Source organism: Monopterus albus, unplaced genomic scaffold (genome assembly GCF_001952655.1).
Source record: "Monopterus albus unplaced genomic scaffold, M_albus_1.0 scaffold55.1, whole genome shotgun sequence".
NCBI lineage: Eukaryota > Metazoa > Chordata > Actinopteri > Synbranchiformes > Synbranchidae > Monopterus > Monopterus albus.
Genome location: NW_018127935.1, coordinates 1,075,184 through 1,088,197, shown reverse-complemented (window position 1 = coordinate 1,088,197; position 13,014 = coordinate 1,075,184). Strand labels below are relative to the sequence as shown.

The window sequence follows — 13,014 nt, the reverse complement described above, 5'->3', positions numbered from 1 at the left end:
CACTTTCCTGTTTCTCTTTGTCTTTGCACAACCTTACCTCAGTTTGCTTCCCCAGCTTTACACGTATGTAACCAGCAAAATGCTTTTTTTTAAATTTAGGTTAAATACATGTATTTACTATGATCTAGTAATAAAGAGTACAGGTACTGTATATTCAAGTGCAACAAATTTATAACCAGTTTTAGCAGCTACTGTAAATATTAAAACATTAAAGATTGCATTTTCAACAGATTATGGCATGTACAAGAAAGGAAGGCTGAACAGACAGGGTATAGCCATGAATAAATTAGCTGTTCTGGCTAGTGTAAACCCAAGCACAATACTGTATAGTCTTACTTTTTAAAATGTTAAATGTACTTGCCCTGCATGTATTTTGATACACGGCATCTAGCCTATTTCGGAACAGCATATAAAAGTAATGTAATATGGTATGAAACTGGAGCAATACATACTGTACATACTGTTTGCTGTTCCCTTGTAGAAGGTCATTTCCTAATGCAGCGCTGACCCTGTGAATGCTGCTACAGTTATTTATGTGAATTCAGTTAATCCACAGCAACCTGGCACATCAGATGCACAGTAATATTATTCCCTCACACACTGTCCTAGCAGAGCTCAGAGCCCTGTCAAGAGGATAAAGATCCAGACACAGATGAAAACGGGAATACTACTGTGCGACAGAGCCAAGGGGTATGTATGCCTTTTAATTACTGACACAATAGAGTATTCATGTATAGTTAATAGACAGTTTAATCTAGAGTCTCTAAGGGTTTTTAAATAGTAACATCTGATTTTATTTATTTATTTCATTTCACAATCACAGGTCATATACTATGTGACTGGCCAGATTCACAAAGACCATCCATCCCTGTCAGGAAGAGAGGAAATCCCAGAACACAGGGAACCCACACAGTCTCCAACACAGGTGTCAAATGTCAATCTTAATGAGAATTCTCCAAGCCAGGAAAACCAGCAACCGCCACAGTCTCCATCACCCAAATCACCCACACTCGCAACACCTCCGCCGATATCACCTAAGCCTGTGGGACTGAATGGATTCAAACTGCCAAAGAAGCAAATGAAACGTTCCGAGTCCCTGAAGAGCAGTGCAGAAATGGAGAAGAGAAAATTCCTCAACAAAATTAACTTAGAAAAGAAAACTAAAATCATCCAGGAGCATGGTTCTTCTTCCAGTAAGAACAAAATACCCGGGCCTATAACAACCACAATAACTAGTACCATCAGAGAGGCACCAACAAGTTTTGTTGCACCACCTAAAAAGGCTTCTAGTGAGGACAGTGATCCACATAAAGCTATCTCTGAGGAGGATGATGAGGGGGGGGCTAGTCTTAGTCCTGACTTACCTGGAGAGGAGCCACCTCCACCTCCAGACAACATAGCTTTTATGATCACTAACACCAAGGTTCAGGCCCTGTCTTGTGGTGAGTACCGAGAACTGGTCAATGCTAAGAAGGGAAGTGTCCAGACAGTCACTGTAGGTGGTGCCGCAAACCAAGGGAGCAACCCAGCGGGTTCCATGGGGCCACTGGATAATGACTTCAACAAGAAGCCCGTTATCATCATTTTTGATGAGCCCATGGACATCCGTTCTGCTTACAAACGCCTGTCCACCATCTTTGAATCTGAGGAAGAACTGGAGAGGATGCTAGCTCAAGAGTGCATTGAGGAGGAAAGTGAGGAGTCGGACACAGAGCGAAGAGCTGGAGGGACTGAGATGGTTGATGGCAAAAAGGTAAATTCTTCACAGGGCACTACTGACCGTGGCAGCTTATCCTCCTCACCTTCATCTTCGATATCTGAATTAGCAGACAGTGGAATGAACTTGGAGTCAAACGGAGATGCTAAGCAGGACAGTAAGAAGAAATTCAAGTTTAAGTTCCCTAAGAAGCAGCTGGCAGCACTGACCAAGGCGATTCGCACAGGTACCAAATCAGGCAAGAAGACTCTGCAGGTTGTTGTGTATGAAGACGAGGAGGAATCGGATGGTACTGTCAAGCAACACAAAGAGGCAAAGAGATTTGAGATTGAGTGCTCAAAATCTTTAGGAGACACTCCTATGGAAATGGACACACCCACTCTGAAGCAGCAAAACTCAGACTCTCTCTGCAGGACCAATGAAATCCGGAAGAACACCTACAAGACACTGGACAGCCTAGAGCAGACCATCAAGCAGCTGGAGACCACTATCAGTGAGATGGGACCACCCTCTCTTGAGGACCCAGTCTCTACAGAGCAAGCTAAACATGGGAATGATAAAAGCTCAGAAGGAGCGGGGATAAAACGGTCTTCTTCTCTGCCTACCTCCAGAGGGTCAGCCTCTAAGGTCCCTGGCACAAATTCCTCACAGAAGAAGACTAAACCTCAGCTCCTTCCTCGCCCCCTAATCATCCCTCCTACCAGCACCGCCACCACTGTCCCCAGTGCCCCAAGCAACGTACAACAGGTCTCTCTCTAGCTCTTGCTGCTCTGGGAGTCTTTGGGTCCTTCCTTTTCAGTTTCCAACCTACCTTCACTCCAACTTTAACCACTTAAATGTTGAAATCATTAATCCACGGGTGCTTGGAAATGTTGGAAATGTCCCCCATGGCTTTCTCTCTTCGTGAAATCATGGTGACATGATTGGGGGTGGCATTTTGTTGGGTTTTCTCCTTCAGCTCATTGCTAAAACTGAGGTTTTCAGCAAGTGGAACACTCATCAAAGACACTCATGATGATTAAGCTCTGAAGTCTTTCTTATTCTTGACTGCATGTACCATGTATATTGATTTTAAGGTTTATGAACTCACTGGGTGCATGGCCTTTCACTGGTGTTGAATGCTGAAGTGTTGAATGAACAGGGATTTTTTTTTTTACCTTGCTAGTGCTTTGAGTTTTCATACTTCCTATATGGTGTCTGTTTTTTTCTTTCTTTTGTTTTATTTCTTGTTTTGTTTTTCATTTGGATCCCCTTGCAGAACACCAGTGTCGCTTCCCCTACTAGTCGGATGCCTGTCCCTTTGTCTGCGAAGTCCAGGCAGTCACCGGGTACTACTGACAAAGCAGGAAAACAGCAAAAACTGCAGGACGCTCAGAGGCAGTTCCGACAGGTAGTTTTACTGTAGGGCCTTACCAGAGACTAGAGGAAACAAACATATAGGGATCGAAAACATGAAGACATGTATTATAAGGGGGAAAAAGACTACAAAACTGTAAGATTTCAAGTGTTTTGAAAAAAATAAAGTCGTCATTTTGGCGATTGTGGATCTGTTAATGTTTCTTTTGAGTCTGCTCTGACAAGAAGGCATGTTTGACTTGACTGTTACCCCATAACATCACTGTACTGTATGCTTCTGCATGTCTACGCTGGTCATGGTTTTCACTGTGTTGGCAACTAAACAAAAAATGAAAATTTGCTAAATTGAATTACATCCTGTCATCTGAGTTGTCATCACATCTCCAATTCTCATCACAGCTGAGTTTCTAAACAGTGATGCCAAATCCCAGGATGCTTATGGCTATGTAAAAAATATAAACCTAACTGACTTTCCAGCCTGCTCCTCCCTTCTCACAGTGCACCTCTGCTCAATCCCAACAGAATAGCATCATAACCTCACAGTGATATGTTTCCTTACCCTCGAAACCTTGGCACAACTCACCATCTTGCAACATCAGTTTCAGTGGAGTACTTGCACACACTTCCCCTGTTTTTTCTCACTCTTCAGACTGCTAACCCTGTTATCTAATTCTCCCCCCCCCCATCATTGCCTTCTGCATTTGCCCTCAGAGCACCATGAAACCTAACAACTCCTCTAACCAACAGGCTGTCTGTAGAGCTGCCCCTCCTGTCTACCATCGAACTGTCTAAGCTTTGCAGTGTACTGATTCTTGGTAGCATGTCTCTCAGTTCAATGTGTCTCATATTTCATATAACCCAGTAAAAACAGTGTTTGTATATGTTGTTTTTGGAGTCTTTTAGTTGTGCCTTAGTAATATTAATGCCTGGGCAGTCACTGTGTTTTTGTATGTATAGCCTGTAGTTTAATTTAACATCATCTTGTCTTTTATATCTTTTATTTTACCAGGTTTCTGTTTTGACGACCAGTATTTGTTTTGGCATCTCTGTTTGCAGGCTAATGGAAGTGCTAAAAGAGTGGGAGGGGATCATAAAACTACTTCCCCTACCATACCCATCTCTAAAATCCCTGCTTTTTATCCTAGCTCTACTAAGGGCAGCTCTCAGTCTGCACAGAACTCAGATGCTACTAATCCAATTAACCCTTCCCCCTGCTCCTCTGTGACAAAGCCCTCCATCTTGTCCTCTTCTGCTCGTTCCAGTTCCCTACCCTCCTCCCATATCCCCTCCTTGTCTAACGGATCCCTCAAACTCCCCACACACTCACAGCACACAGGTAAAGCTCTCTCGTTCTCCTCGCAGACTCAGAATGGTCGAGTGCACTCCTCCTCCTCTTCATTCTCCTCCTCCTCATCCTCCTCCTCCTCCCCCTCCCCTCTGTCGCCCACACCTTTGGGCCCAGGTGGAAAGAGCATCCGCACCATACACACCCCCAGCTTCACCAGCTACAGGTCCCACAACGGCAGCAGTGGCAAATCCTGTATTCCAACAGTCACAGCAGCTAAGGACACTACTTAGCCCCATTATCGCCCCTCTGGCTTTGCTGCACGGCAGGTAGACTTGGTCATGTTTGATTTTATATTGTTTTAATTTGTTGCTTTTTTTCTGTTTCTGAAAGTTTTTGTTAAAGTATTAAGTGATGCACTCCCCCTTATTCATGTTTTATTTGACATTGGCATTCTCACACCGATACTTTTATCTCCTTTGACTTGCATTTTTAATCATTTAATCAATTTTTATTCATATTTACTTTTTATTTACACATCTTAAGGTGTGTTTCAGATGTTCTGACAAGATAGTTTGTAATGGATGTAAAAACTCTTTAGTTTCACCACTTTGTAATTGAGGTGGAAGGCTCTCATGGTGTTATTTCTTGCTGTAATTATAAACACGGAATACAGAGTTGATGTACAATCACAAAGTACCACTTACAAGTTTTTAAACATTTTATTTTTCAAACCAGAGATTGAAATAACCACAGTATATTTAGTCTTCTAAATTTTTATTTTGCTAGACATTCAACGCAGCCCTTGAAAATTCCTTTTATGAAATATATATGTTTGCAGTTTGCATTTAATTTCATGTGCCTCTTTGCCAATGCTCTTGTACAATAACTCACTTCAGGCCTGATGCAGACACAAGATTTGGGGAAGTTACCTGCACTCTCTTCATGTGGTGGCTGAAGTGTTGACCTCAGTGTTTTACTGCTGGTCGTAATTTGTTAAGTTAATATGTATTGTTGTCTAAATGTAAACTACTAAAAACAAAGTGAGGAATTAGTTTTACCACATGTACATAAAGGCTTATACTAAGAAAATAAGTAGTTTAGTTAACATACCAAAGTTTATTTGTATGCATGCCTTTCAGATACTTTGGGAGAGTGGTGCAAAAGAATTATGTTTGCACAGAGAGATTTTGTAAATATTTGGTTTTCTCTCCTTTGTAAAGCTTTAAACCATACTCTAATGGAACATTGTGGTAAAGACAAAACTGTGTTGGAGTGGCAAAAATAAAGACTTGCATGCTTGTAATGCATCAAGGTTTTTTTTTCTTCTGTTCTGTTTCCTGTTTCATTTTGTGTGAGTGTGTCTTATTTACATGTTTGATTAGGTTAAGGGGGAGCCTGTGTTTGCACATGTCTACGCATGTATAAATATGGAAGTGGAGATGTACAGCACAGAAAAGCTGTTCTCACTTCTACCTCGCTAGTCTCAAACTGACACACATTCGTTTTCCACCGTTACTAAAAAAAGGATAGACTTCTGCATTCTGTGCCTCTACGATTACAGGTAAGAATATGTTTTATGATTATTGACTCTGTCACATGTATGTACTGTGTGCCCTAAATTTACTCCTAAAATGTTCTGAATTACATGATGAACATCAGCAGTGTTTTAATATATCGCATTGGTTACAGCATTTAAACTAAAACCGATTTGTTTTAATAACTGCCACAGAGCCCTTCAAGTCATCTGTTGAATATCTTGTTTCTTCTTGTTTGAAATCAAATTTAAAGCCATTAATTTGGGGTTAAGTGTTGCCTTTAATTACAGTTAGAGCTTCCTGGTACCTCAACTAAATGTCATTTTAGCGCAGATGTTGCATACAATGAACTACAACAACCAATTGTTTTTATTAAAATACAAAGGTATTTCTATGTGTTCAAACATGCGCATTGTTAACATAATCTGCTTTTATGTGATTTGTGTTATTTGATTCTGGAAATGTTCTGATAAACGTTCTCTTTGATTTTATCTCGAATGTAGTTTATTAATAATTAAACTATTTTTACCCTCTTCCTGTTACAGTACAGTATTGCAGGGATACTTCCTGTTTCTAATAAGTCTCATTTGCACATGATGTTGCATGGGCTGATGGTTTCATTATGTACGTCATATTTTTGTCACACGGACACTTTGCAGATCAGTTTTGTTTTAACAGTGATGTGGTGAATCATTAAAATACCATATGACTGGGCTATCTGGACTGTCAAGCATCATAACAGGTCATTTTGTTATGTGCTGCACCAGGTTGATCAACTATGAACATTTCTGTGTGGGAGAGAGACGACTTCAATGGCACAGACTCCCTCCAAGAGAATGTGATCTTTGCTACATTTTACATCCTGATATTCGTCATTGCTGTGCCTGGGAATGCTTTAGCGCTATGGGCCTTTTTTCACCAGGATTGCACATCTCCAACGAAGGTCTTCCTGAGACACCTTTCTGTGGCAGACATCTCTTATGTTCTTCTACTACCCATGCGTATAATTTACCACCTGTTTAACAGCTACTGGCCCTTTGGACATGTCCTCTGTCCACTATCAGGCTTCCTCTTTTACCTAAACATGTACTGCAGCCTCTACTTAATGAGTTTCATCAGCCTGGACAGATTTCTGGCTGTGGTTCTACCTATAAAATCACAGTCAGTTAGAAAGGCTACATATGCAAAGGTAGTTGTGGGCATACTTTGGGTGACAGTTATTGTCTCTATGAGTCCTATACTTTTCTCTAAGAATGAGACCAAAAACTCAACTGGCAACTGCAACAAGCTGTACTTAGAAAACACATCCTCCAACGCTTTGGTTTCCACTATTGTGGCATTTGTTATTCCCCTCACCACTACAGTGGTTTGCTACATACTGATTCTGTGGAAACTAAGGACAGTCCAAAAACAGGAAGAACGACCAGTGATAGATAAAGCCATTAAAATGAGCATCCTCATTGTGATGAACTTCTTTTTTGCATTTGTACCCTACCATGTGAGCCGGGTAATCTATATAATTTACAGTGATGGTCATATGACTGAGTCACTGGCAAGAGCCAATCGGATCACATCTGCACTTACCTGTGTCAATGGTGTATTGGATCCTGTAATGTATTTCTTCCTGAACAGCGCATACAGGAAGAAACTGCTTCAGCTGTTCTGTAAAGATAGGGGAAATAACCAATAAGGAACAAATATCATGTTAACAATAAATGTTTTCAAAAAAATGTGTCATTTTTTGTTTTAAATCATGTTTAGAGTTTAGTTAGTTCAGACAGGAAAACCATGGGTAAATACAATAATGTGATCTCTACAAAGTAGAATTATAGATTAATCAAAGATGCTGTGCAGGTTTCTGTTTGCTCAGCATCCTCTTAAAATATTCTGAGTCATGTAGTTTGCCAGTGTTTGTTTCGAAAGCCATAGTTACAAAGATTATTCTGCCTGTTTATGACAACATAAACATTGTGGACAAAAACAAGTGAACATCTCTTGCAGCTTAAAAGTCTTGTGAAGCAGGGACATAATCATTTTCTTTCCACTTTTAGATCAGTAACATTTTGAGGTTAACATCCCTACCACCAAAACACTTCATTTTCTTACACAAATAGTGCAACACATTTAAATTCACCAAGTTTCTGAGCAAAAAAAATCACCAAAAATGCCCCATATATACATTTATTCCTATATGCCTGGACTGTCTGTCTATGCATAAATCTTGAATTTTCTTTTGGATTTTGGTAAAAGGTTAATAAACATCGCAGTTCCAAAAAAATTAGAATGTTCTGGCTATTTTTTTGATGTCAGTCTTTACAGGGTTAAGAAGGTTCCATACTGGAGCAAGTTGTCAATACAGTAATATATTATTCATTTGCACACTGTACTGTACATATGCAGATACTGTATTTTTATCTTTGCACTATTTACATCCATTGAACTGTTAACTCATGTAACTTATTTTCTTCTTATTCTGCACTGTCTCATTCCATTTCATCCCATTGCACTAGTGTTTTATAAGCTTACTGTACTTTATCCATTACTTGCAATTTAAATCCATAAAATCTGTTGTATATCTTACTGTAAATATCAATTGTGCATATCTATCAGTAAATTAGTACTGACTGTACATACTGTAGAAATCTGAAGTTGTTCATAACATGTTTTGTAAAAGTATAGTTCATAATTAATAATTAAAATATTCTAATGTGATTGTACTTCTTCCACTAAAACAAAGGGGAAAACATGAATTTATTGTTATTTATAGCTATGATGAGCTATGCTATGACTTTAGTATCCCATGGATACTGTAGATACTGCACACTCTGCACTGCTGTTATAACACTTCTGGTTAGATGCTAAACTGTATTTCATTGCCTTGTACTTGTACATGTATAATGACAAAGTTGAATCTAATCTAATGTAACAATCAACTATTCCAGTGCAAAGACAAAATCCTGCTATATGACTTATTCCAGTGCCCAACGAGACTCTTTAACATTTAATCCGTTCCTGAAGAAATTTCTCTGAATATTATGGATTCACATTTTAAGAGTAATTTAAACTATTTTATAAAAATATTGGATGAAACATTTAACTTCACTAAATAAATGTAATGGGGAAAATGTGACTGTAAGCTACTTGAAAACTTGGTGCCTTTCAGGAGCTAAAATAATGTCTAATATCCCAATTAAAATAACTATTGCTCTAACTATTATAGTCTATTATTTAAAACTCGACTGTTCACTGGCAGGAATTATCAGACTTTTAACCCTGAATACACCTGCTGGACGGGCTCTTTACAAGTGAAGTAATTTTGAGAATAGCCGACTTTATACCATTTTGACTTTTACCTATCTTGGCCGGTACGGGCACCCGTATCAACATGTTACCAAGGCAGCCAGGGAGAAGCTGACAAGGGAGCGGTGGGTGAGTGTATTGTGGTTTGTTTGACTTAGAGTCATATGTTTTCATCAAGACTCGTGGTTTTGGTTAATATTATCTCAAAGCTAAAATGTGACCAGAAATGACCGTTTCATTCTTTGAATCTTTACACCAGTAAATCTCGCGTCGAGCGTGTTACGTTAGTTAGCTAGCTTTTTGTTGCTGGATGCGCTCCTCTAAAATAACGGTCTTGTAATGTCACTTGTGCATAACTCAGTTAACTATACACTCGCTTGCAGGTTGTGATACACCACGCAGAAATGCCATGACAACTGTCTAAATGTTACGTAGATAAAAACTTATCTGAGTCACTGACGTTAAATACGTCCTGAGAGACATCTCACAGGAACAGCTATGGGCATTCGGAAAAAGGTTTATTCATTATTTTTACCCAACATCCTCTTAAATTTTGTATTCTGGGTAATGTGAGTGGTCAGTGCTTGTTTGGAGGACCTTATTAAGTTAGAAATACATCTCTGGCTAATCTGTGGGATATTTGTTAATTTAAAGAAAAGATTTTGTGTAAGTGGGTGCAAGGTTTATCTTGAACGTTAATTATGGTAAGCTAAATATTAAGGACAAAAATAAAATTAACTTCTGCATCATAGTACTTCAGACTCAGAACAGTTATCAAATGCAATGGCTTACATTTCAAATAGACTGAATAAGCCATGTTTATGAGCATACAGTATGTCTTGTCTGTATGCTTTGTGTGATTTTCTGTCCACTTTTTAATGGTTTTAATTAATTTTCTTTCCACTTTTAGATCACTACACCTTTTGATGAAGTACAAACTCCAACCCCCTCTTACAGACCACTTCATCTTGTTATCACCTATTCAAGTTCAAATTCAGCAAGCTATTTTTAATCAAAGTCTGACATAAAGGGTGACTTCCCTCTAAAATTGCCACAGTGTCTTGTTAATTGCAAGGCCTCATTACATACAACTCAAAAGCACTCCAACACAAAGACCCACAGCCTTATAAAATAGTACTGTGGGACAATTCATTGCCCTGTACATTACCTGCACATCTCTTAAAGGACTCCTTCAGAACGAAACTATGTGTATCCACAAAGGCTGAGTACTTCTTTAGCGCTTAGGCTGCCACCATGGGCACAGCATCCTCTTTGGTCAGCCCAGGAGAGGTGATTGAAGATGGATATGGGGGTGAAGGTGGAGAAGCCTGTGAGATTCCAGTGGAGGTGAAGCCCAAAGCTCGACTCCTGCGTAGTTCCTTTCGCAGAGGACCTCGGGTGATTGGGGCCAGTTTCAAATCCACAGGTTCTGTTGATCTAGAATATGCTGCGGAGTATGAAAGACTTCGTAAAGAGTATGAAATCTTCCGTGTCAGCAAGAATAATGAGATATCATCCATGCAAAAGAAAGAAGCCAAGCTGGATGAGGAGAACAAGAGGCTGAGAGCAGAGCTGCAGGTAAAATAAGATAACGGGAGACTACTAGGATTTAAGAGATTACTAGATTATCATAGCACAAGATTAGTAGTTTCAACATTTAAGGGTTGTGGCTTTTTAACAGTTTTTCTGATGGTGATTATAATTCTCAATGTGACAACAGGCTCTGCAGAAGACCTACCAGAAGATCCTTAGAGAAAAAGAGAGTGCTCTTGAGGCAAAGTACCAAGCTATGGAGAGGGCTGCCACTTTTGAACACGACAGGGACAAAGTAAAACGACAGTTTAAGGTAAATCACACCACATGTCTTCCTCTCATTCTTTCCAGTGATCATGATTGCATCCTCAACCCACTGGATTTTCAGATTTTCCGGGAGACAAAAGAAAAGGAGATTCAGGATCTACTGCGAGCCAAGAGGGACTTGGAGGCTAAAATGCAACAGTTGCAGTCTCAGGGCATCCAAGTTTATGGCTTGAATGATTCTGACTCAGATGACAACCAAACCACGGTTACTGGTAAGATGCAGAAATCCACAATGTTGGGGCCTCTTTCTTACTTGGCTTGATTCATCCATCTGTCAGTCTGTACAGCATTCTCACTACTGTTCAGGTGCTTAGCGAGACAAAAGCCAGTATGCTTTTTGTTATTTCTTAAGTATTCATTCTCTGTTAGAATACCACATATTTAGGGTCTTGTTTTATATGATTAGTTATTTTTTGAATATGGAATTAATGTATTCACTATATGTCTTTAGCTGCAGGGACACAGTGTGAGTACTGGACTGGTGGTGTTCTAGGAAGTGAGCCCTCTATGGGTAGCATGATGCAGTTGCAACAGACTTTCAGAGGGCCAGAGTTTGCCCACAGTTTGATAGATGTGGAGGGACCTTTTGCAAATGTTAGCAGAGGTAAGTAAATTTTATGAATATGGTAGAAACAAAAGAAGGAAGGCATTGTGATAATGGGCTGTATGTCAGTAGTAGCTAAACATGTTTGCTGTAGTGGCTGCTATGATCCTGGAGAAGTAATTATACTTTTTAAAAAATGTTCCCCTATATGACCTGCTTGTATAATACACGTATCTGTTTATATGTTTTACTTCCATTTTGTGTCTGTTTTTGTCAGATGATTGGGATGCTGCAGTGGCCACTTTGCTTCAGGTCTCCCCTCATGTGCCACAGGCCTTATGGAGTAACACAGTACGCTGCTACCTAATCTTTACCCAAGAGACCAAAGCTGAGCTGGATATCTTTAATAAGGTTGGCCACTGTAATTCATGAAAATGTAATTATTCTGTTTTCATGAGATATAATGGTGTTATGTTTTTACCTTATGGGTTTCTTTGACTGCATAAAGTAATACAGGCACAGGACTTAAGCAAGAATAGTTAAACTTGCATAGTAGTCTTCACTGAAATAATCAGTCTCTGTTGACTGGCCAGTATTAATCTGAAGCTAAACCTGCTCATAGAGGTTTATTTCAAGGCTGCATTTTGTCTTAGATTACCTTGAATCTATTTTAAAGACATTAGTTAGGTTCATTTAACACTAGCCTAAACTCTGAGAATACAAGAGAGTTGATCAGGTTGAAAATGACACTTTTGTTAAGAACTACCATTAACCCCCTGTCTGGAAAATCTGTGCTTTATGTCTGTATACTAGAAATACTCTCCAGTGTTACGGAAGATGTGTGAGGGTTTAGGCCATTTCTACCTGAATGTCTACTTCTCAGAGGAGAGTGCTGCCTCTTACACTGTGGAGCGCAAGCAGGAGATTGAAAGGAGCTCTGTGTGTGTTCTTCTTCTCAAATCTACTGTCACTAGGTACAGTAATTCCTATAGCCAATGTCACTAGGATATCCCCATGTAATGAAGATTGTACATTAATTTTAATGTTTATTTACAAATCTAAGTTTTTGCTTTGATATTTGCACAAAATGCATGTATATAGTTCTGTGGTAGAAGACTGTGAAGAGGCTTTTGTGAAGAACCCAGATGCCCATCCACTGGTGCTCTATCTCAGGACTGAAGAAGATCACAATTTGGCCGGACCCACAAGGCAATTGCTAGAAAGGATCAATGCTGCAGACAAGGCTGCTAAAGTCAAGGTGTGTGTGTGCACTATATTCTATGAAAAGGGCAACTTGCCTTTACAAAAGTCTATGGATGTGCATTGTATAAATGGTTATAATATTTAAAGTTGTTAGTATAGTTGTCTTCATTGCCCTTCTTGCAGAGTTGCACATATTATTATTATTATTAAT

The 13,014-nt window shown here is 39.4% G+C and overlaps 3 protein-coding genes across 20 annotated transcripts in view; all 3 read left to right on the top strand.

Annotated features, from left to right (window-relative positions):
- The window catches only part of kiaa1217 (KIAA1217 ortholog), a 99,025-nt gene extending 93,377 nt beyond the window's left edge, over positions 1 to 5,648 (top strand). For 8 of the 14 annotated variants that reach the window (XM_020602220.1, XM_020602222.1, XM_020602217.1 and 5 more), the window contains 4 exons: positions 610 to 690; positions 824 to 2,464; positions 2,976 to 3,107; positions 4,130 to 5,648. In XM_020602220.1, coding sequence (XP_020457876.1) covers positions 610 to 690; positions 824 to 2,464; positions 2,976 to 3,107; positions 4,130 to 4,651 — 2,376 coding nt within the window. In that variant the 3' untranslated portion in view covers positions 4,652 to 5,648. The remainder of the gene's footprint in view (positions 1 to 609; positions 691 to 823; positions 2,465 to 2,975; positions 3,108 to 4,129) is intronic. The other 6 variants (XM_020602219.1, XM_020602214.1, XM_020602215.1 and 3 more) reach the window with 5 other exon arrangements.
- Positions 5,649 to 5,846: 198 nt separating this feature from the next.
- LOC109961441 (uracil nucleotide/cysteinyl leukotriene receptor) lies at positions 5,847 to 8,243 on the top strand. The gene is made up of 2 exons (XM_020602243.1): positions 5,847 to 5,922; positions 6,664 to 8,243. Exon 2 carries the CDS (start codon positions 6,675 to 6,677, stop codon positions 7,584 to 7,586), a length of 912 nt encoding a protein of 303 aa, XP_020457899.1. The 5' UTR covers positions 5,847 to 5,922; positions 6,664 to 6,674; the 3' UTR covers positions 7,587 to 8,243.
- Positions 8,244 to 9,227: 984 nt separating this feature from the next.
- Positions 9,228 to 13,014, top strand: part of nphp3 (nephronophthisis 3) — a 10,091-nt gene continuing 6,304 nt past the window's right edge. For 3 of the 5 annotated variants that reach the window (XM_020602235.1, XM_020602234.1, XM_020602231.1), the window contains exons 1-8: positions 9,228 to 9,325; positions 10,107 to 10,774; positions 10,917 to 11,042; positions 11,118 to 11,268; positions 11,508 to 11,660; positions 11,878 to 12,011; positions 12,414 to 12,574; positions 12,702 to 12,858. In XM_020602235.1, the coding sequence (XP_020457891.1) occupies positions 10,451 to 10,774; positions 10,917 to 11,042; positions 11,118 to 11,268; positions 11,508 to 11,660; positions 11,878 to 12,011; positions 12,414 to 12,574; positions 12,702 to 12,858 (1,206 nt within the window). In that variant the 5' untranslated portion in view covers positions 9,228 to 9,325; positions 10,107 to 10,450. Of the gene's footprint in view, positions 9,326 to 9,352; positions 9,713 to 10,106; positions 10,775 to 10,916; positions 11,043 to 11,117; positions 11,269 to 11,507; positions 11,661 to 11,877; positions 12,012 to 12,413; positions 12,575 to 12,701; positions 12,859 to 13,014 lie in introns of those variants that run through there. The other 2 variants (XM_020602232.1, XM_020602233.1) reach the window with 2 other exon arrangements.